Raw genomic sequence first — 24,039 nt, forward strand, 5'->3', positions numbered from 1 at the left:
CAAAATGTTCTCGCTTTTTCCTTCAAAAAAACAAGTCATAAATTAGTAAGCCAGAAGAAAAGATTCGACATAATAAATCAATGATGCCCCATTCAGCTATGGTCGATCCTCTTGACAAGACTAGATCAAGGCTCGTTCACTAGCGTTTCTAAATATCTGTCCAGATCAATATACTCTACGTAAGAGTGCTGCTGTGCGGCTAGTAAGTTCGTAAGGCAAGGGGGAGAGAACTCTTGGGTGTGCTTTGTGTTTACGTAGGCAGTCAATCAAAGCCGCAATCACAGGGCCCAGGGCAAACAACGTCTATCAATATATGAAGGCCACAGAAGAACGAACCTGCACACAGGATCCAATCGAGTTGACTGAAAGTTTTGAACTTACCTAGGATAATGTGAATGATCTCTTTGCTGACCGGGGTTTTCAGCTCGTCCATGATCTCCAGTACACTCTTATCTTGCTGATCTCTTAAATCCAAATTGATATCCGCTCTCAAGAGACATTTAACCACATCCACTTTACCACATACTGCGGCTTCGGTCAAGGCTGTGCCACGGCTGGTTCGAACATTCACGTCAAACCCTGCATTGAGAATCATGCCCACCACCTCCCTAAAAATGTGAATGAAACAACTTGTCAACTTTGCTTGATAGACTCCGGCCTTTAAAAAGCTCATTCCCCCGTCGTCATTTACCCCCGATATACGAGTATCTAATTGCAGCGTCGAATTTCCTTCATGGAGGTAACGTATTCGATGGCCTAAAAGTCTTTCCATTTCAACCTTTCTTTTGTCCCAAAGATTTGGGTTATCTGTTTTCGATATGACTCAAATTTGCACAGTTCTTCCAAGAAAATTTCACGGTCGTCTGTCGAGAATACAGTCTTTGGTTTGGAGATAATGCTGCTTTTTCGTGATTGCATTGATATTCTGACGCTTTTGAATTCTTTCATATCTTGATCAGACCATGCAATTCCGCTCAACAATACTAGAATGCTACCAAAACGACCTCACAAACACCTTTTGGCAATGCAACTGCATCCGAATGGTTAAATTATGTAAATAAAGCTCAGCCACTTCAGTACGATTCTATGACTCAATTGAATCTTGGCCTCGTCGTCCCATCAACAATTGCCTTAGTCGGGCTTCATTGAACTATTTGGGTTTTGCTCGATGTTGCAGAAATTTCCAGTTCCTTGTTTTTTTGGTATTTATCAGGCATGGATTAATCCTAAGCGTCGGTCTGTTCGAGGTAGTACATTTAGATCATAAAACAGATTGTAAATCGTGTTTGAGCAAAGCCAGGAAAACCAGCGTTTCCTCTCATGCCCTGTTGATGAACTATATTTTACAAAGACAAAAAGGATTTTTTAAGCATGTTTAGTGCATATGAAGTGCATATCTAGCTAGCATTTGTTTCCCATGATCAACAGATCATCTCTTCGTTTGAAGGGAGGCTTGACTCCAAATCCCACAGCTACTCAAGAGGAACGCAGCCTTCAGTCAGTCAAGAATGAATGAAACGATCTTTGGGCCTTGGGATCCTTAGAACTTCTGTTATCCACACTCCGAATATCGACCATTTTGAGAGTCTTTCTCCACGGAATTTTCTACCTGCCTTTGATCCGACTGACCCTTGTTTGATTGTGCAGCATTGTCGGATTGTCTGAACGACATGAGAGGAACATTCTTCACGATCTGCCTGATCCACAAGGCCTCTGTCGTATTGTGGTACAAGTTTCCAAAGGCACCAATCGGCAAAATCTTACTTGTTTGAAGTACTAACCCTCAAAGATTTTGTTTCTTTTACCAACCCATAAAAAAGGCTTTCAAAGAGACCCCGAACTACTGTTCTGAGATCTAGCAAATAAGATTCTAGGCCTTAAAAGGGGTTTATTGGCTATTCACTACCTTTTCAAGTTTACTCTATATTGTTCATTTATTTGCCCTTTTTCAAGTAGAATCTCCAAACACCATGATAGGCAATGCTAGGAAAATTGTTCAAGTTCAGAAATCTATGTTGTACACAAAAGTACAGTCTTAGATCATAAAACCTCAAGTACAAGTCAAGTTTTGCTGAACAGTATGACGAAAAATTCTTGAATTATCAAATAATCCGGTAAAGTGATTCAATTCACATGGTTTTTGGCCGGCAAAAAGGGTTTCGGTGCTGACAGAAAGAAGGCGCATTTTTAGATTTTGTGCGCAAGTCTCTTAAAAAACGTTAGGTTCTATTATGCCAATTGATTCATATTTTTGTGGGCCTATGTTGATTTCATCATATCCAGTAGTCATGGTAACACAAATGTATTTAGTATTATTCTGAAAACAGCCCAGTCCATCACTTCAAGCAGAGTATTTTAAAATATAATTTACGATACTTTTCTATTGCAAAGAATTGAGTGATATTTTCCGTATTAAAAAAGCATCTCCCTATGAACCTCGCAAACAATAGCTCGATATTGATGACAGAGTCCTTGAGTAGGCCATCAAAGTGGTTTCTACCTAATTCCAAGACCAAACCCAGTATTCTTGACGCACGTTCTGTTGGTTCCTTCCACTCACTTGTTCCATTATGTATGCGTGTCTTTTGCTCTCGAACATGGTTATGTATGTATGTATGTATGTATGTATGACTTAGTTACCTGTGCCCATTTCTGGATGCCAAATGGAGTGGGGTGTGAGAGTAAATCGTTCCACCATAGGCTGTGAAATGACTTATGAGCTCTGGGTGACTGGATAATAACGTGTCAACCGTGTCAATCCTGAAAAGGGAGAAGACCATATTAAACCACAGACTTCTAAGAACATGGAGTTTAGATGATTTTGTCCCAAAAAATCATCGGCATGTTTTGCGCGTAGCAACCCCAATTTCTAAGATACTAAAATAAGAAGGTTAGAAAGTGGCATTTGAAGGTAAGTCATTTTTATAACATGTTCCAATAAAGTTGTGCGTTGTCAATTTTTATTGTCCAAGCTGTTGTACAGGGTGGCCGGAAATAATGGTAATACATGTATATTGATTTGGTAGTTAAGGACAAAGTCCGATAACAATGGCAGCTTTGTATAATTTCATTTGAATAAACATCCAAAGGAGCTGATCTGAGCGTTTCACTTGATATGGCCTTCTTTGGCGACCACGAGAGCCTCCAAAAGGCAACAAACTCGATCACAGTTTGTGAAGAAGGACACAAAGCTACATAGTCTTCACTGTCCATGAAAACTTCATTTTTTCCTCAATGTCGACTCAAGGTGACTTCTTAAGATTCCTTCCTGACTATATGGTGGAAAATGAAGTCATTTGTCTGCAAAGTTTAAATATTTGCGTGTAATGTATATGATTGTTTGATTGACTGGTTTTTCAATGTTGACCCACACTAGCCTCAAGAACATTACTTCATAACAATGATCGCCTCTCCTGAGTTCTCTAAGCCGAACAATTGGCCCAACATTGTCTTGGCGGTGAAACACCTCGTCCCATTTCCATCGATTTCTCCATCTAGGAAAAATGAGCAATATATTTAATATGAAAAAAATGCCACTAACAAAAGCTGATCATGAGACTGAAATTTAGTCTTCTCAATGATGAATTCATCGTTCTTGCAGCAGTAAAAAAGGTGGTAGTCTAAATTAAAAGCATTTCTAATTTTTCTTGAGCTCCCTGTATGACTTGTTTGCTTCCGAGCAAAGTCCATATCTCAAGCTGTCTGAGATGAATAACACACAACTTTGAGGAAAAGAACAGAACACTTGATGATTGCTCATGCCTTGGGAGTGTTGAAGGTGCAGTTAGGAAACAAACATGACCAAAAATGGATATTTCAGGGCCAAAAGGACAAGTGCCAATGTATTCGTACCTAGCCTTTTGGAACAAAGTAATATTCCAAAAAAAAAGTTGTTTCCTCGAGGAGTGAGCACAAAGAACCCGGTCCTGCTCAACCTAATGCCATCTTATTATGCCATTGTTTCAATGTTCGAATTTTGATGTAAGAAAGAGAAACAACATTTAAGATATCGCAGGCGCGTTCCAGCGTAGTAACAACTATACTCAAAAATATTTAAAAGACATGTTGATAATATTGTCGTTTTGTTTGTCGTGGAGTCATATGGCAGCCCTCTCGGTCGGTCTACCAGCTGATCAATGTGGGGATAATACCGATAGATTATCACAGACATCATTAATTTTTACCTTAACCTTGGGAATGACCGCCATCTGAGCTGTTGAAGTAGCTACTAATATTGTAATTTAAAAAAATAAAAATTTGCTTGTTGACTTGGCTAACCCAAGGCCGTAACAGGGGTAACACATTGCAAAGCGAACAATACACTGGGAATGTTAGCTTTGGGACATTACCATAACATTTCAGCCGCTCTTAATTTTGTAGCAATGGTACAATACGTAACACATAGTTTCGTATTTGGAATGCTAGGATGACAGGGTCGATACGAGAGAAGCCAACCATTTGAACCGTGCATTTCTTTCCATAGACAGTACTGGTCTCCCTGTGCAATGTTATTGTCCGATATTTGGTTGGTTTTTATCTGTGGGTGAGGAATCGAAGAGGGAACCCCTCTCGTATTAATACATAGAGCACTGTGCCAATAACTATGGCACTAGCAAACACACCACGTCATGTTTCGCTACACAAACTTGGTGGGAACGAGAAGGACTTCGTATCGGGAGAGGCTTGAGATTGTACTGTAGCTATAGCCTTATAGGTATTCCCATAGATATCAAAGGGAGGCAAATTGAACCATAGAGGAGCCCCGAGAAACTAATTGTTTTGACTCGTCAACTGGTCTGTTTGGGATGAAAATCACAACTAGTTTCTCATCACTAGGCAATGTTATGTTCTATCAAATCATCTGGCAGAATCTTTATAAAATATCAAGTCCACGGCTGCTTTGACATTATCTTTGTTACCATTGCATTTCCTGCTATTTCAAATCAAGGGTTTATTCTACATTTTTGAAAATTGAAGTCAAAATGATGTCTAGGGCAGATACACATTCGTGACATAAATGCATTTTCTTTTTGTGTAAGGTAATAATTTGTACATCACACAAGACTTTTAAAAGGAAAATTGAGTCCGAGGATCTCGCCCTCAATCTGTTTAAGTGCGACTCCAAGAATTATTCACAAAACTTGAAGAGCAATCAATCGTCCTCATTTCTTGTATCTTAAGGGAATATCTGCACATTCCAACTCCAACAAAAACAAATCAACCTTACTCCTAAAATGGCATATTTCCCTTGTCCATTCTAGGGAATCTCCATGTTTTTCCTTATGATTATAATACAGTGAGTTACGGCAAGCTACAATTTAGTATGGAAAGCTTCAGATTTTGTAGAGACTGGATTCAATCTAAAAAAGTGGTGGAGACTTTACAGGATATAAAATATATAACTTTGGTAAATGGCTGGACACTCCATTGAAAACTCGTAAATTCAACAAAAAGTAATTCGCCTCAACGATTTAGATCATCAAAATTCTAAATTTAGACTTCCTTTTTTGAAAATTTATTTCCTCTTTCCGAAAATCTGCAAGCATCGAAAACCGAAAATCGAAAAATCGTTAGTCACATTTTGAGCTTCCCGCCCTTTTTACCTCGAAATTTCAGATCTGGAATGTAAGTAAATATCAGTATGTGATTCCGCGGACGCTTTTAATGTCCGGAAAAATACCTCTAACTCGTCTTGACTTAGTTCAAACGCATATGTTTAATGATGATGACCGGACAACTCGACCCAGCGGACAACTCGACCCAGTGGACAACAACTAAACCCAACATATTAACCTAAAAACATGATTATGGAACAAAAATTAAGCTTGATGAGTTGACATTCAATTTCCTTGCAAAGATGTTAGCATCAATAAGGCTTTGAATAAAAAAATCAAGTTTGATCAAATCATTATCAAACTTGATTTTCACACCTTGATTGATGTAAACATAACTTGTTTTTAAAGATCAAATAATGATCTGTGTAAAGCCTTTCAAATTTTGATATGTTTTGCATGACAGTTTAATTTTGCTCCATAAGTTTGAATAATGTGTAAACCAACATATTGCGTTTAATTTCTGTACTGGGTCGAGTTGTCCACGGGGTCGATTTGTCCGTTGGGTCGAGTGGTCCTGGGTCGAGTTGTCCTGGAACCATTTAATGATAAGATTCTTGGACTAGCACAAAAGGCTCATTCTTTTATTAACTTGTTTTTTTGGCGGGAGTTTTCGTCAGATGGGGCGCATCCAATGGTTTCGTAGCAGCAAGCTAGAACCGCCCGGCCCATCTGTTGTTCCAATGTCACACTTTCAATATATGTACGCTTTTCTTATCCAAGCCAAGCTCGTTACACATCAACAATGATTTATGTTTCCTGAGAGGATATTTCAGTGCCCAAGCTTATCATGCTCACAAACAGCCCACAATATTAACGCAGTGGAGCTCAGGATCTACGGTGGCCGACTGGTTTGATGTATCCAACAGAGGCCAAACATGGTTCCCCGCGTAGGTTCGAATTCCGCCCTCGGAAGTAACTCTTATAAGAGAAGAGACGCGGTGTAGTGGTTAGCGCAATGTCCTCTATTCGATTCTCTTCTCCGGCCTTTCTCAAAGAAAACCAAGCCCAGAGACGGAGAACCAAACTGATATGTCTGAACCAAAACAATTTATGAACGATGTAATGGCTGCCTTAGCTGGCTGATCGAGGCTCCACCCTCCGACCCAAGCACCCAAACAAACGTTCACCTACTTCGATCCATTTTTCGGCAATTATTCGGAAATTCGAAAAGGGCCCTTTTTCTTTTCGAATTTTCAGTTTTGTATTTTTTGAAAAAAAATTGAAGTCTAGTTAAATTGAAATCCATACTTTATTCATCTGTTCCCCTCCTTTTCCCACCTTTTAAGTAAATAATTAAGTAATATTCGTAATTTAATTATGGTCTCAAAATAAAAAAGAATATTTGTATTAAAAACATTTTTTAAAAAAGTAGGGAATTCAATGATTAAAATCTAAAATGATCCTTTCTAAACCGAGTCAAACATCAAACAGTTCTAATGTTATACATGTCTCGTGATATTCAAACTGCATGAATTTCGTAACAATGATTTTAAAAATAGGTAAACGTTCTAATATGCCAATGTGTTTCTAAGTCAATGTGCTCTAGGAAGTAAGATAACGACTTTAGCCGAAACATTGGTGGACTAAAAGAATATCTTACCGCCCAAAGAGGGAAGCCAAGTCCAAGGCTGTCTCATCCTTGCTGTTCTTGATATTTGGATCCGCTCCATGTTCCAGCAAGATGCGAACCACTCCCACATGACCATGCTGAGACGCACAATGAAGTGATGTCTCCTGGTCAGAGTTCTGAAATTTGAAAACGTGTCTCAATTACGCAATGTCGAAGTGTTTTGGTCCATATTTTGTTCCAAATTTGGCAATTCGTAACAAGTACAGTAGCCTGGGCCTTAATTTGAGGCAGAGTAATTTCTTCTACAACTTTTCTTAATGGCTTTTATGAGAGCAAGTATAAGTCCCATTTTTATGCTAGTAGTCAGAAGGAGTATACAATGTGCAGAAAGTGCCATTTTTTACAGTGAGAAGGGAAATGGATCGCCTTTCTGTCCTTTGGAAATGAATACCTAACATTCCAGCTAGTGAGACGTCTTCAAAACCCTGGCAAATTTTGTTTGTATGTCTTCCCACTGCATGAGATGATTTTCTTTTCCAAGCCAGTTGTAAGCTCATCTATCTTACAAGCTTCCAAGTTGTACTGAATTTTTCCGTTTTCAAAGCAATGAGTAGTCCTTAAGTTTTACCAGCCCAACAGATTTCTGCAACAAAATAAGACATATTCTCGGCCACTTGTATTGTTTACTTACTGTCAAGTTCACATTGGCAATAGAGGGCCCATGGGTGAGCAGAAGAACCACGATTTCGTTGAATCCCGCCCATGAAGCCAAATGAAGGGGGCTCGAACCTTTGTCGTCAGCACTGTTGCAACTGGCCTCGTATGAGAGTAGTAACTCGACAATATGCCTGAAATGGGATTATATGCCAAATCATTGCTGTATTATTGTCAATCTAAGAATTAGGCACGATTCACATATTAAGATTCAATTCTTTTCATAGGGCAATGCCATCAGGGCAAATGATGTGGTTCCAGATACTTCAAAAACATCTTTCCCGTTGGTAGGAATGTCACATGCCTTTCGTCTCAGAACTCAGAACCTGGGTGGGGTTTCCACAATATCTCACTAGCTTTGCGCTCTTTGTTTTGGCACACCTATGTCTTGCTCCACCTACTGCAATCGTGTTATGATTAAATTTAAAAAAGACTTTGGGTTCGTCAAAAAATATTAGTATTCAGATTGGCTTGATGTGATTTGATTTTTACATGTTTTATCGACAGCTCATCTTAAATTGTTGATTGTGTTCGTTATTCAATTTTGACAAATTGATTTCTTAGCCAAAAATGATGGACAGCTTGCATCCTCGTTCTAAGCTCCACTCTTCATCCATATTGAGCTTCCACAAATCTTATCACTTTTAGAAATATCTCGCTGAGGTCTCTCTAAGATTTGAACCCAAGCAATCGGGACTCTATTCAATCCCAGCTAGAAACCAGCATCCTTTTTCATGCCTTAGAGACATTATGTTTTGAGGCAGAGAGTGTGTTTGGCCAACATTACTGTGAGTTCAAGGACCTGAAATTGAAATATCTTGTTCCATCCGTTTTCGTCTACCATCGACACTTCCATCGAGGTAAAAACGGCAAGCAGCCATCAATCATACATTCCATCACTTTCATGAAAAAGTGGAGTCTCCATTGGATGTTCATGCTGAGCCCGTTTGAGCATCTTGCAACAAAATTGAACTTGAAAACGATGATAGATAACCCCTAGTCCTCCTCCTGATGTCCACTCTTGACGTGACACTTTGGGTTGTACCAGGCTTCGTAATACATCCTCTGAGGTGGAACATGTCCCTCAAATTCTCCAGAGTGCTAGCCATCTAGCCTAGGACCATCGAGTAAACCATCAGCCTACTTACTTGTGCCCATTAAGCGAGGCGTAGTGAAGAGCCGTGTAACCACTCGAGTCACGGCTGTTAATCCCGGCGTTGGGTCTTCGTAAACTGAAAGAGAGAGAATCACATTGAATGTATCTTCTATTGAAAAAGGAGTCGTACTTCAGTGTGAGACTTGTGTACGTTTCCCTCATTGGTATGGTTTCAAAATAATCCACTTGACTTGACAGCGATTGTTGACAGATGAAAGTGTTCAAACCAGGACCAAAATATTGCCTTTCGCGAGTTGATGGTTTAAATGAAATTTCTTTGGTGAAGCAATTAGGTGTTTGTATCAATCATATTTGACAGCATGTTGACAGGCGGTCACGGACTTTCAAAACAAGATGTTAGGTAAGCAGTAATGGTGAATTATCAATCTCTACCTTATGTAATGACCCATTTTGAATTTCAGGCTCAAGGCATGGATTAAAACCAGCGAATCTATTTGCTTCGTACCCAACAAATATTAGTTTGACTAACAGGAAAGAAAGGTTCAGACCAAGTCTTTTCCCATTAGTTCTTCCTTGTTATGGAGCGCACTGACCTCATTTCCTCATTTCTCTTTTATTGATTGAAAAAAAAACCAGCTTATTACTAACTAATAACCGGTGGGACTAACCGGTTTCGTTGTAATAAAAAGGGAATGAATTCTATCCCAAAGTGTTTATATATTTTGTCATTTTCTCATAAAAAGAGCGTGACAATTTCAAGATTAATGGCTGAGAAAATTCTGCCGACAATGTTAGTTGGCTCTCCCATCTCAAAATTAGAGCCCATTGGATGGAAATACCCATAACAAACATGCATGGTGCATAAATTCGTGCACCCAAGTGGCATGTTAAATGGCCCAGACTCTAAGCTCCTTGACAGGCTGGATAAACTACTTCGGTTAATTTGGGATCTGTGGTACGAACATAATTGAAATAAGTAGTAACACCATTTTTGCTTAGAATCTCAATACCCTCCTACGAGCGTACATAGGTATATATTTGGTAATCTGCCTCGTTCCACCACCAAGTTAATCAAGATTATATGTGATTATCGTGCAAAGGTAGGTCTTGGGCTTTATTGAAACTTGTTAATAGTAGTCCATGAGTTGTTGCTCACACTTTCGTGAATCCATTTGCACGCCAGGTCAAAGCTAGATCATTATCTTACTTTATGGAAACTGAATGGAATAAGCGCCTTGTTCCATCTTCCAACAACTATTTTTCAAATATTAAAATGTGCGCAGGACACGATTTACTTTGCCTCTGATAGTCTTTATTTATCTACCGTATAGGTATATATTCAAACTTAAAGCTAAAACATGTTTGTCAAAACAACCGAAAAGGTTTAAGCACTTCTAAAACTGAAGAAGGGGACCTCTACCCTATACGTGCTTATAATGAACTTGTTTCCTATTGTTGTCTGAGTTCAAATCATACTCATCAATGTTCCAAATTCTAGCGATGACTTGTCCAAGGGATGCACGTAACATAAACGAGTAATATGGGGTCAATGTTTCGTTTTGCATTCTAGACCCATGAAGAAATAGTGGACTGTCATTCAGGCTGTTTGGATTAATTCTGATAAAACTTCCCAAGTAATGGAATGTGTCTTACTCTTCAGTGTATAAAACTTGAAAAGCTAGCACCACGTTGGTAAGAATTTCAGACATTGTACTGGTCCATTCATTTCGTGCCTTCGTTGGGTTGAGCTATAAGAGCTCATAAGTTTTCCCAAAAACCTTCGATTGCCCTCAAAATTGACCAAAACCTTCTCAGTCCAAAAGACCTACTCTCAATTGAACGAGAAAGCATTTGATAAATCAGGGTAAAGTTGCCAAATTTCCCTTTCTGCTGTATTTGTCTAATGTATCTCTAGTCTCTTTGGCTCAGACCACCATTTTCCAAGTTGTTGAATCTACATGGTCTCAGTACATAAGTCGTCTCCATGGTTCTAAAAAAATGATGTAGGACTATCACTCTACTTTATGCAGTCTGATGTTTTTTTAGGTAACTGGTCACCTTGCAACTCTGCATTTGAGGTTAGGCTCGTTTCGCCAAGTGTTTGTGTCCTTTGACTGAGCCTAACCCTGTGGCCGGAATAAAAGGAGCATAACTTCAGGACATGCAAGAGGAAGGGCTTGGAAAATCATGCCATGTGACAACGGACCCTAACCACCTTCAAAGGAAACATTCTCACTCAGCCCTACTACAGGTTCAGCTTGCGTGGCAGTCTCGACATATAATTGGAATCTATTCAAAGATGATTGTTAATTTTCTTGAGTCAGGAGTTATCCCACCGTTAAAGGTTAAAGAAATGTGCGGCTTTTTGAAAAAGTACATTTTGTAGGAAGGTCAAAAATTTGCCCCCGTGTGATAATTTGTTGATTCAACATTGCCACATTGTTGTTTGATTCTGTCTAATTTCATTTTATCTGTAACCGTGCAGAAAAAATCCGCATTTTCCAACACGAGCCTGCACTTTGGATACTATTTTCTTCGAGTTGTTTGGGCCAAAAGATAATCCTGTCCAAGTCATTAGTGTGTAATCCATTGGAAAAGCGAATGTCCTGTACAACAAATCTTTGGCTCATCTCACTCCTTTTCTTTGGATGACCAAGGATTAATATCAGCTTTACCAGATTATGGAAGGAAATTCTTCCCTCTCACACCGGAATCTCAAGAACTCTCGACATGAACCATCTACCCTCTGGAAACGATCACATGATATTCAGTTATATACCCTAGGACTAGTATGTTAACAGTTTTCCGGTGCAAACTGGCTTATGTTGGATAACCCTTGAGGTTTTATGTTCCTCTCAGGTTTTGTTGTTGAGTTGGCCCTCGATTTCTTTCAGCACCTCGATTTGGTCAACACCTTCGCTTTGCGCCTCGATTCGAGGAAGGCTAATTGCTACAGAAAAAACAACAACTTTTTTTGACCAAAATGAGAGAATCTAAAAGGCACAGATCGAGCAATTGTTTATACCCTTATGGTTGCGAAAACTCACTTTGGAAAACATGAATGTTGCAATGGGGAGGCAATTTTGCAAATAGTTGATATAAGGTAAGCACCATTATCATTAGTCATCCTTTTTGCTTCCAGAAAATGATTTCCGATGTGTGGAACTAAAAAGCAAATGACATGTAAAAAGTAAAAGACTTCATCCGCTTTTTTCGTGTTTTGTGAACGACTTCAAAATAGAATTTGTAACATATTCAACTTTAACCATTGCGAATGAAGTGAGGGTAAAATACACAGAAGCCACATTTGAAACCATAAACTGTTACATATAGAATTCAACTTCTAACCTTTGGCATTTGTATTATTGATATATTTCAAATAGCCTACATCTCGGAATGCAAAGCAATTTGATCCAGAAAGATGTATTTCTACCATAAATATGTAAGACCGTTCGATATGACAAAAGATGCTTTTTCAGGACCTTTAGATATGACCAAATAATCGGTCACAATTAACAAGCCATTATCGCCCTCTAGCGGCTTACGGAACGGAACAGAATATTGCCAACAATCCCCTTTTTTGGATTTAATGTGATATTAGAACATATTGTACTAGTTTGGAAACCTAATAACTTGTGATAAAAGTTTTCAGGGACAAGTTCATTTTTGTTTTTCAATCCTACATTAAGTGACACCTTGAGAGTATGTGTTTGGGTCCAAAATAAGTAGGCATTTGTAGTCCTACCCGATGCCGTTATTTTAAACGCTGTAATCTCGGAGTTAAGGCTTGGTCGTTCCTCAGAATGGGCATCCCCTCCTGGAGACTAGCTGCGGTACCTTTTTGTTAGAGCTTTCCGAGTTGCGAATCTTGAGGCCAGTTTTTTTAAAGATTATGCCTCTGAGTTAGGAGCTTGGACGTTAACCAGTATGAAGCTACACTAGATTAAGGATACGTCATTAAACTCGACCGATCTGATTGGCTGTTGGTTTTCGAAAAGCCTGTAAAACGTGTAAAACGTTCTAACCAAGGCATAACAGGAGTCAGTAATTTCCAAAAATAGCTCACACATATGCATTGCGTAAGAAGTTGAAGTTTTAAATGTTTTATGAGAGATACAGTCCACCACGGACTTAACATACAGATTCCGCCCGGCTAGAGTGTCATATACCATTATGATTACGTTAGTACAGTATGTCTCAATAAAATGTGGTCGTCACACTGTTCTCTCACAGTCTTCCAGCAACAAGATGGGCTAAAGTGCTTCAAAAGAGAGACCACAGTCAGATTAAGTAATTTACACTATCTGTTATATGATGATTTGTTTCCTGAGAGATCCAGGTAGGCCACGTATGTATTTTAGTTTTCTCTTATCCATGAATCAACTAAATTGCTTGTCTTGAACGAAAATTTAGTAGTTCCTCGAACCAAATATTCAATAGTTATTCATGACAGTACTCTTTCTTATACACCGCATTGATTCAAAATGTGTTTTGATTTTTTTTTAGTTCTGTAGATCGTTTACTTGGCGTAGTGGAGCCACTTGCCAAATCTCCCGCCTCGCTGCATCTAGGTCCAACCCGCAATGTCATTTTCCTGGAGGGGTAACAAATGATGAATTTGTTGGTAAACCGAACTTTTAGCTCGAGCGGCTAATTAAATCTTGAATATTGAACACACGACAGATGTTGGATAGATAAGATATATTATTGCAGCCAAACCTTTTGTTACATGGAAAGCTAGTCTCTAAATGCTCACACTTATATGGCAGCTTTGTTACCGTACCATGTCCTGATAGGTTGGTCCACGAGTACTCCTTATTTGGGTGTGGATCGAACACAAAGCAATCTTGACTCGGGTCTTGTCCGATACGGTGTCTGAATGCTTGATCGACGAGGCATTGATTGACTCCGTGACACGAATTAATTTTCACGTCGGCCTTTTTTGTGACATATCAACTCGATTATTTAGCAAGTGACATAGACCACGGTGATTTATTTCCTTCATAGCAGATTACCTCAAGTGATTATGAAATATTTTGAGGCTCCCCAAGATCAATTGTAACTCTTAGAGCACCGAGTTTTCATCAGTGTGCAATTAAAATTGCTCAATAGAGAAAGTAGACCTTGAAAGAAACATTGGTCTGGAAAGTTATCTATACGAAACTTGAAACGTCAAAGAGGATTTTAATTTTTATATACTGTTACCATGGTGAATTTGGAAAAGGGCGCTTTTGCAACGACCCTTAATAGCCTATTCGGCTTTTCATTTCATTTTTTCTAAACGTTGCACATGAGCGTTTAGTTGTACGTGCACTCGTAGGTAGGATTGCAAAATGCAGACGGATTCAACCCTCTTTTTCTTGGCCAAGTCAAAATGCTCATTGCAATAGCAAATTCAATATCAATGTTCGATCATCGTTGTTGTACCCATGTTCCATTTAGCTTTCTGTATGGACCGCCATTCATTTTACACGAATTTTGAACCTGAAGCTAGTCCAACGTCTCATTAGAGGCATAAATGAGAAGATAGTGGGTGAACGTTGAGATGGTGAAGAATTTGATGGTTCTTTCTCCCCCTTTTTGGCACCAAATTTTCATCGATAGAAAAGCCCCCTTCCAAAAGTTGAGGCCTACCTCGAGACCTGAAACCAATATCGAACCATCCTTCTCCTACTTGCTCGATGTAAGCACTAAGTTGACTGGACATTTCGTATGATCAACTTTTGTAAATGTAACAACAACATGTTTAAAGGAAGCGATTTATGAATTTGAAAAAAAACCGTGAAAAATCGTATTCTTTAAGTTTGGTTACATCCATTCCCAAGGAGTTTGAAAACATATGAATTCAAACATTTGGAGCGAAACAAAACAAGTGACCTTTTTCAGAGGTCGCCTGGTTTCTTTTTGTTTGGAAATCAATATCAACCAATTCGCTCAAAGCTCGATCGGGACTCGAGGACGAGGGTATGCTTTACTAAGCAGCAGCAGGTGGATCAAATACCACTGGAGCCATGATTACGGTCTGATTAATTGATTGGAAATTGAAGCAATCATCCCCCTTCTATCGACGAGGAGGAACGGGCGAAGGCGAGAAGGAAGAGAAAGGGGCCCCTTCTAGCCAACGATCTCACTCGTTTCGAGAGAGCCTTTCTTGGCTCGATCCTGAGCGAGCTCCCAATCCTTGGAAGAGCCAAGGCAAAAAAGAACACCCGACGTGGAACAGAAGTTTGGGGAGGCGGACCCAGAGGAGGAAGAACCTGATTTGAAGGCCCAAAGGCCGCTATTCACCCTCTTATTTCCAGCCTTCGTGAAAGGCCGTTTGACGAGCCTTGAGACAAGGCCAAAGACGAACGATCTTTTGCCTCGGAGAATCTAGGGTCTGGCTAGGAGAATATTGGGAACAATTTAGTACTTAGAACATATTGGGTTGAGTTGGAGTGGGGGAAAAGCCCCTTTTCGAGCGGCTTCTCTATTGGCCAACTCCATTGAGTATGGTGGATCTCAAGACGTTCAAGAAGTTGTGTTTGTTCGACGACAGATTTTGATACCACAGTCCTGCTCAGTATCATCATGATTAACAACATGATATAGAACTTGGTGGCCTTTGTTACTTTGAGCACGCAGGAAATTGGAGTCGTTCCCTTCGCTGAAGCTCCTCGGCAAGAAAATGAATACATCCAAGGCCCGACCAAGTCTGCATGGCGACCGTAATCACTATCTATGAGCTTTCGGTCGTCGCATTGGATGAGATCGAGGAGAAATGTGGGTGACAAAGTTCGACAATCGTTTCCCACTTACAACGAGCATTGGAAGAGCCTTTTATCTTTGCGAGCTGCTCAACGGAAGACTTGACCAAAAAAACTCCCTCCCTCCCTGCCATCATTCTAAGAAGAGGAGAAGACCAAATCGTCACTTGGCTAGTGAAATCAAGGCCAAACTCGTGGTTGCGACACTTTAGAAGCCCCCTTTTTCGCCACTCCCGGATATCGTCATTGAACCGTCTTCCTCTTTTTTCCCTTTCCTCTCTTTCTCTTTCTCTTTTCTTCCCTGGGTTTTCCACAATGGACTAATAAAGCCAAGTCTCCAAATTAAAGGCCACTCACTCGGTTGAGCCGTCAAAATGGCGAGGCAATTATCTTCATTACTGGTCATTATTTTCTGGGCCAACGGTTGTCAGAGTGGGATGCCACGGTGTGACGGCAAGGGCATTGATTTCTCGCTCACGCCCTATTGCCTCCCACAGGATTACAACAAAGACATCGTTCCGCCCACGGATGGCCCCCTGTACATCAACGTGGACATCTGGGTGTTCGAGGTGTCAAAAATTGATGACATATCACTCTCCATGACCTTCGAGCTTTACTTCGATCTCACATGGAAAGAGACCCGTCTAAACATCAATGAGTCCTCCGAGGAATGGAGCGATAAAGGTGTAATGGGCTCCACGAATTTTGTTCAATCCATTTGGCTACCTGATATTCAGATTCTGAATCTCAAAGAGTTCCGCAAAAGGACCATTGTCACGGATGTGGCGGGATTGATCATCTTCAAGGATAAACGAGTGCTCTACACAATTTCCACGGAGGCCGTCATATCATGTCCAATGAAGTTCAGTGCCTACCCTTTGGACCATCAGGTAAATTTCGGTACAAAATCCAGGGCAGATCCAGGACAGTTTCTATATATTCCACGATAGCACATTCTTGAGTGCATCTCAGACCAATGACTAAGAAAAGACAACAGTTCTTTCTTCACTTTGAAGTGACTAGTTGTCTAGTTAAATTATTTTGGTCCTAAAGGAGTGTTCGGTGTCTCTCTCCCCATGTCCATAAGTTCTGAAGAGGTCCTTGTGAAAATACCAAAATGTGTCAAAACTTTGAGTGGAGGAAGATCTATGGCGTGAGGGTCTGTCCAAGGATTGCTCTTATCTTTTGTTTGAGTCAACCCAAGGGAAAGTAGAAGAGAAGGAAGGATGGAAGGTGCTTGAGTATTGTTAGTGCAGGACAGTAAGTTAGTCAGTCAGTCAGACAGACTAGTCAGTCACTGGCACTTTTTCAATTTGCAAAATGGACCACTTTAGGCAACCAAACGTAGGTACACGCGCTTGCCTCGAGCAGAGCTGCTACTTTACCCTGAAAGTAATTGCCTTGGAAGTTTTTCCTGTTTGGCTAGTTCCAAAGGATCTCTTGAAAAAATAGAGTCCTTTTACTTCATTCACCCTTTCCCAGGCAGGTATGGCCATGTGGGTCATTCTTCAAAGGACGCCGCGCTTGTTCTAGTCTTTCAAAATCCATACCATTAATGGCCCGAGACTCAAAGCGTAGCAAAGTAAAATTCATATGAGCGAGCAGATTTTTTGAATTCCCCAAGTTTTGGTGGGAACATCGTATATTATGCTCCCTAAAGTTTTTTTAGGCGAACAGTTTGTCTTGCCAAAAGCAAGGTCAAAAAACGAACTTTCCCAGCAATGGCAAAGTTTGAAACGATTCTTCATCCCCCAATGAAACCAGCACACCATGTCATTCCATGACGTGAGAAGGTTAGACGATATTGTCTCCCATTGAGACGGATTTTCATAACGAAGAAGATCTAACAAGGGACCTTATTTGACTCAAAAGCTAACAAGAAACAAGGTCATGACACCAAGAAGAGTGGAACCGGAGCAGATGAAGTGGAAATCGTCCTAAGCTTGACAAATGTCCATCCAGCTAAAACCAACGTCCGCAACTGCGTCACGAAATGAATTTAACACAAACCACATGAAACAGGAATTCTCCTCAGTCTTTCAATATCTGTTGGCCTAATGACCGCCCGTAATTGGTGTGCTTACCCCCACCAAAGCCAATAAAGATGGATGTAGAGCCTAGGACAGTACTGACAATCCCTAAGGAGGTATCTGCTGTACGCAGTCTCAAATATTGGCCTTTCTTTATGAGCCCATCCACTAATTAGCGAGAGCGAGATCGCGATCGTGATCATAGGATGAATTCTCTCGTCTGCATTTGAGGCCATGAATACGAGTATTATCATTAAGCCTGACTATTTGGGAAGCGTGCTTTGATGTTTGAGGTCTTCTCCCATTGAACAATGGATGGATAATTGATCAGAATTTCCTCCCCACGAATGACAATATTCACACATCAGTCTGCTTATCCTCGACATTTCAGGAATGTAAATTCAATGTTGGGAGCTACATCCACGATGCTACCCAGATCTTCTTTAACGGAACCTTTGGTCACGATGTCAAGAATCAGAGGGCTCAGCAATACGAAATCGGCATTCTTCCCTTAGATGATGCAGACAAGACCATTGTATGGGTCAACAGAAATTATTCTCAGACCGGCTTCAAGGTAAGATCCAAAGATAATTCTTTTGTTCCTTGATTCTCTTGAGAATAGGCAAAAAAGGTGCCTGAATGTCTCAGTCCTTCACACGCGAAGTATGGTTTGCCATCGGTTAACGGTGCCCTAATGTTCCAGAAGCGAATGTTATGACCCTTGCAACAATCATCTCGGAACTATTTAGTTATTGCCAGTAATTGTTCGAAGACATTTCTCGGCGGGGTGCGTATGGGAACTCCCGGTTTGTCGCACGATAATCAAGGTCCAGTTGTCCCTTTTGTCCTTGATGAAGCTTTGGAACTTTCAATGGAACAGTAACGAGTCATCGAGATTATCTTTAAGTCCCAAACCGAGATTGATTCAAAGTGCGTATGTTTGTTTGACTTGTTTGGCCTTGATTGCAAAACTTTCAGTGTTTACCAATGCTCTCTGCCTTGATGACGAGGGTTAACTTTTAATGGCCTTTCGATGTCACGATGTCACGTGTTTTGTAAGCCGTTCATTTGGGAATCAAATTGGCCAATTAAATGCGTGACACATTCTCCTTCAGCATTTAAGCCAAATTTCTTGTTTCTGACATGAACACATTTGATCTCCATTGTTCCAGATTAATCTTATTCGAAGACGAACCCCTGTGCTTCTACAAACCTATCTTCCCTCCGGACTTTTTGTCATTGTGTCTTGGATCTCTTTCATAGTACCTCCAGAAGTTGTGCCAGGTAAGAAAACGCATTCTTGGCTTCAATGTGCAATTCCATGCTTTGGAGTTTATTCTGAAGAAGCACAGGCTTCCACAGTTCAGTCCAGTAAATGCATCGGATGGAAGGATGGAGCAAGAACAGCGATTTGTTTCACTCGGAGTGCACGATTTTCATCAAGTCAAACCAATACTTGAGGCACGGATTCCAGGCCTTTCCATGGGTGGATTTTGTTCCCACCGCTTTCCAACGAAAAAGTGTGCAATGTTCATTAATTACCCCTAAGACGTGAAAACTACTGCTGTGAAGTGAGACTTGAAAATGCTTCATCACTTTTTCCCGATGTGAAGTAGTAAGAAATATTTCATGGTTTTGAGCCAAATGTTCTTAAGATGAGGCCTGAAGGTAAAATAAAATCAATTTTTATATCCTTTGGCTCGGGGTGAGCGAAATGGCCATCTTCGCCTTTCCCGTGGCATAATCACGTATTTATATCACACCCTCGGCTCCAAAGTTGCAACCTCGGAACTTTTGGAAACCGCCTTTCACGTAGAGTAAAAAATCCAACATCAGGATGGTGGTTGGCGAAACCATCCATGATGGTTCTCATTCCTCGCTTAGCATTTCCTTTAGCCATATTTCTTCTTCTCGGGCACTGATGGCCTTCACCGTGTGAGAGTACACGAACGAGATCTCTGCTCTTGTTCCACGGAAATGTACGCGCATATATACACACAGGCATGCAAAGATAGGAAAAAATGCACCACCCTGAAATCCATAATCATAGTATGAGAATGTAAATGAGCTTCGTAAATGGCCTTCGCGTCATTGTTGGTTGATAGTTTCCTTCATGATTAACATGGCTCTGCGTTTGTCAAATGCAGGCGCCAGCGCACTCAATAATCTGAAAACGTTCCCTTTTGAAGGCTTCCCCGGGCCGACATATACGCAAATACACGCTAACGCTTATTTACTGAATACTCTTGAGAGCAAAAAATAACATGTCGAAGAATTCCCCTAAAAAGATGGCCAGGAGTTTCGAGCAAAGCTGAGCTCAGCCTCGACCAATCTTTCTGACCACACAGCCTTCTCTGCTCAATCTTTGAGTCAACATAATAAGCTGAGTGCTTCATATCAAATAACCTCAGGATCCTCCCTTCCGAGGTGATTTTCGTAGCCTCTAACCCGTTTGATAGATTCCTAACCCACGTTCAAGTGGGTCGTTCTCACAAGCTTAACTTCAATTGATTATCCTTTGGTTGACTTCATTTCAGTGAGCAGATATCAAAGGGCTTTAAATCCCGAGTTCTGAGAGCGGTTGGAGTTGAAAAGCGGATCAATATTCTAATGATAAGTCCGTGCCCTGGAAAGATTCAACAAATGTTCCAGTTGGTGTGGGAAAACTTTCGACGGAAAATACGAGTACTGCATGTCTGGTCCATTTTTGGGGAAATCTCTCGAGCTGGTTTGAGTTCATATTGATTGGTTCTGTACACGCTCATCCACGAAGCAACATATTTGAGGAAAGGTTGTTGGTTTCTTTCTTTGATCTACTGTTTGGAACACCTTCAGAGAACAAAGCACTCCATGGAACGAGTTTTTTCACCACAAGGTTGCCTCATTCCACAGACCTAATGATTATTCAAAGAGGGTTCTATCCTTTCATCTATGAATAATGAAAAGGCTTACGTTCAAATTTGTTAGGAAAGTGCCGCATGAGTGATGCAAATTGCTTAATACAAAGCTCCAAGAGTAATAAAAGGTGTGGGAAAGCATTTGCCTGACCTCAGAAAAGGCCTGACGTAAATAAACTCCTCACACGTGAGACACTCTACCCATCAACCGGTTGTCGTGCTATGATGCCCATCATTCTTGGAGGGTTCACGGGGACGTGACTTTTTTTCGTGTTAGGCAAGGGGCGAGAAAGCCCGCCTGTTCTGGTCCATTTCGTGCTTGATCAGTCGAGTTTGGTGTCAGATTGAGTGTAGTTTATGCCAGACCTTCTTCGTCTAATGTTTGGGATCCCTCCTCGGTATACGTAACTCTCGGCTTGCTCGAAAGAAGGATGATGATGTTCTTAGCACCAACACAGTCATTTTACTCTAAAAGCGGGCCTCTGGCCCCGCACGAATGCACGCACGCATCCACGCCCATCATGGCACTCCACTGGATCGCTGGCAACCTCTATGGAATTGAAGCCCAGAATTGTCAGCTTTTTTCGGATGACACAACAAAACCATGATGTACTCAGATTCTTCAACACGGGGAGGTATCCCTTGTGAGCTCTATTTGATTACATTGTTAAGTTATAGAGTCCCTTTGGGGAACCAGGCAAAAGGCATTATCCTCCCGGGTCTTGATAATGAGACTTGGGAACCACTTTCTTAACTTCAAAAAAGGCCATTTTAGAAATGTGGATCACGTTTTATGCCTAGCATGCCGGTCTCTGTGTATCATTGTGGCAGCTCACCAAAGGAAAGAGGACGGAACGGACAATTTGATGGTGGAAACTTGAGAAGTAAGACCCGAAGAGGAAAAAAGGAGAATAGGGAGGAGGCGAAAGAGAAGACGAGGAAGGCAACAAGTTGCTTGTTAAGGCCAAGAACTGGGAAGGCAGGCTGAGGATATTGGCCAGAAAGAAAGAAAACCAACTTGAGGTCCATTTGCCGAAAACATGGGATAGAACCATCCAAGCACGGCTTTATGTCTGTATGTAATACGCTACTTTTTGACTAAAGCTGGATGGAAAGGCTCATTTTGGCTGAGTGGTTAATGTTTATGCCCATGTCTTCTTTTCAACAGATTAATTGACAAGTGACGAGCAGAAAGGTTCCATTGCTCTTTGGGCCTATTGTCTAATCAGAAGTTACTCAGTTCAGGCACACTTGGCTTCGTCTCTCTTGGGTCTGCTCGGCTAGTTCTATTGGGATTATAAGGACAATACTCTCTTACCCAATATTAAGAATATTCCAAGGGCTGTTGAGAAAAAAAGGATCTGAAGTAGAGCGACAACAACTCACTGAGTGGAAGCTAATTTAGGGACCACCAAAGTGGACAAGACAACTCGAAGCCAAGCTCAATGAGAATATTTCCTTGATACTCGAAACGTGGAGAGCCTGAGCAGATCTCCTGCAGTGTATTTGAGGAGACACTCTCCTCCAACCAAGCTCAAACAAAGAGATTTCTGTTGCCAAAGGTCTTTGGCAACTAGGTTGCAAGAAATCCCAATGCTACTGGGAAACCATTGGTCACTCATTTGCATCCGGCTGACAACCTATGTTTGAACGCCAGAACGGCTTGGCTTGGATGAATTAACGAGATTCGAAGCGATTTTTAACCTTCGAGGCTAAATGGCAACCTTGAAATGTATGTCAAGGCTTCTTCACATTCTAGCCTTGTAGAGTCAAATACCAATGTGCTTCCACATCTCCGACGGTGTGAGAAATTACATCGGACCAAAGCACATAATCAGGAAGAAGCTGCCGTACTTCTTCGGAGCATTAATTGCTACTCGGATTTCGTATTTATTATGTATGAAGGGCGATGGGCCCTGTGCCTCGCTCTTTAGAAACGTTCCATTGATCGAGGTTAGGTTCCACGTTATGGGCAAATTCCAAAGGAGAGCATCTCTGACATCGTTCGCTTGGACGTGAGATTCACCCAATATTGACCATCATTCACTGGACCGTGGGGGACTTGATTCCTCCCACTGCAAAAATATCCCCGCTCCAACAATTTCCTTTTAGTTCGTTGAATACTCAAAACGGATTGTGACGTCACGGTTTATGTTCCGGAACTATCTTTATGCCACAAAGAAACACAAAGCTCGAGCTAAAGTACCTCTTTTTCTCAGTGAACCTATGCAATTGGAAGCAGTTCTCATTATGCCCCCTTCTTCCTCTTCTTGGATGCAGGGGCTTTCATTCACTTTCTCGTGGATTCATTTTAGAGGCCTGTTTACAAAGAACGCCATCCTACTGCCATTCTGTCGCTCCTGAACAAGCCATTCAGCTAATTACACCCATTCTGTTCAAGACATCCTGGTATTTTTTTGTGCCAAAAAAAAGCAAGTGTAGGTTATCACTCTGGTTAAAGGTTATTCTTCGTTCAGAGTCTCTCTTTGTGAACCACTCCCTCAGGCAGGCATCTATCAAGAAGTCAGGACGCGTATGTGAGAGACACCTATATGAACAACCACTTTACTGGAGTACAAAAGTAATGCGAAACTACACGTGCGAACGAAAAGGCGAACACTCAGAAACAGACCCGAGGTAACGGTATCAAGCGGCAAAATGCAACTTCTTGTTCCTTATACAGCTTTTCCAAACAAGGTGGATATTGGAAATTGACTATAAACGTGCCAGGCGAGGGATCCCCTTTTCATTTCCCTATCCAAGGAGCAATCGGAGCCAATAGAAATCAGATTTGACCTCGCCTTGGCGTTGAGTCGGTTTCCAAGTCAACCGAGTCATGTATGAACAAACTGTCATTAAGAAAAGGATTGCTTACTAAACATTCCAGCTGCACTTGAGGTTTGAGATCGCATGCTGCAATCCCAGACTCGAGGAACTCGGCTTCAGTTTCCGAAAAAAAGAACTGACGTTTTGTTCCAAACCAAGTGAATGTGACGCAGGCAAGCAAGCCCACTCTCATCTCATTTCACTCCTTGTCCTTCCTTCTTTGAAGTCCCAAGACCCCTTTCCAATCCCGATTCCTGCCAATGATAGCTGAGAGCGTGAAAAGGCATCATTTCCGCATCCTCTTCTTAAGACAAACTTTATCTTTTCTTTTCCTTGGCTAACAGGCAAAGGAGACAAACTTTCGAACTTTCAAGCAATCCGAAAAGTGGACAAAGTAGTCATTAGCAGAAAGTAACACCGTTTACCTTGAACTACTTTTGCGAGGGTCTCAAAACAAAAAAGTACCCTTACATAACCCCAAGTCTTCCGCACATTTCTTGACAATGTCTTCAAGCGGTCATGGA

The 24,039-nt window shown here is 41.0% G+C and overlaps 2 protein-coding genes across 2 annotated transcripts in view; one reads left to right on the forward strand and one right to left on the reverse strand.

Annotated features, from left to right (window-relative positions):
- Positions 1-109: 109 nt before the first annotated feature.
- LOC131877789 (ankyrin repeat and sterile alpha motif domain-containing protein 1B-like) overlaps positions 110-24,039 on the reverse strand; it is a 49,589-nt gene continuing 25,659 nt past the window's right edge. Inside the window, exons 2-6 of the mRNA XM_059223577.1 lie at positions 9,048-9,131; positions 7,877-8,033; positions 7,216-7,361; positions 2,641-2,760; positions 110-608 (exon numbers count right to left, since the gene is read on the reverse strand). Of these exons, the coding sequence (XP_059079560.1) occupies positions 263-608; positions 2,641-2,760; positions 7,216-7,361; positions 7,877-8,033; positions 9,048-9,131 (853 nt within the window). The 3' untranslated portion in view covers positions 110-262. The remainder of the gene's footprint in view (positions 609-2,640; positions 2,761-7,215; positions 7,362-7,876; positions 8,034-9,047; positions 9,132-24,039) is intronic.
- Positions 15,291-24,039, forward strand: part of LOC131877788 (glutamate-gated chloride channel alpha-like) — a 14,087-nt gene continuing 5,338 nt past the window's right edge. Inside the window, exons 1-3 of the mRNA XM_059223576.1 lie at positions 15,291-16,652; positions 18,184-18,366; positions 18,965-19,076. Of these exons, the coding sequence (XP_059079559.1) occupies positions 16,137-16,652; positions 18,184-18,366; positions 18,965-19,076 (811 nt within the window). The 5' untranslated portion in view covers positions 15,291-16,136. The remainder of the gene's footprint in view (positions 16,653-18,183; positions 18,367-18,964; positions 19,077-24,039) is intronic.

Source organism: Tigriopus californicus, chromosome 3 (genome assembly GCF_007210705.1).
Source record: "Tigriopus californicus strain San Diego chromosome 3, Tcal_SD_v2.1, whole genome shotgun sequence".
In the NCBI taxonomy this organism is placed as follows: Eukaryota; Metazoa; Arthropoda; class Copepoda; order Harpacticoida; family Harpacticidae; genus Tigriopus; species Tigriopus californicus.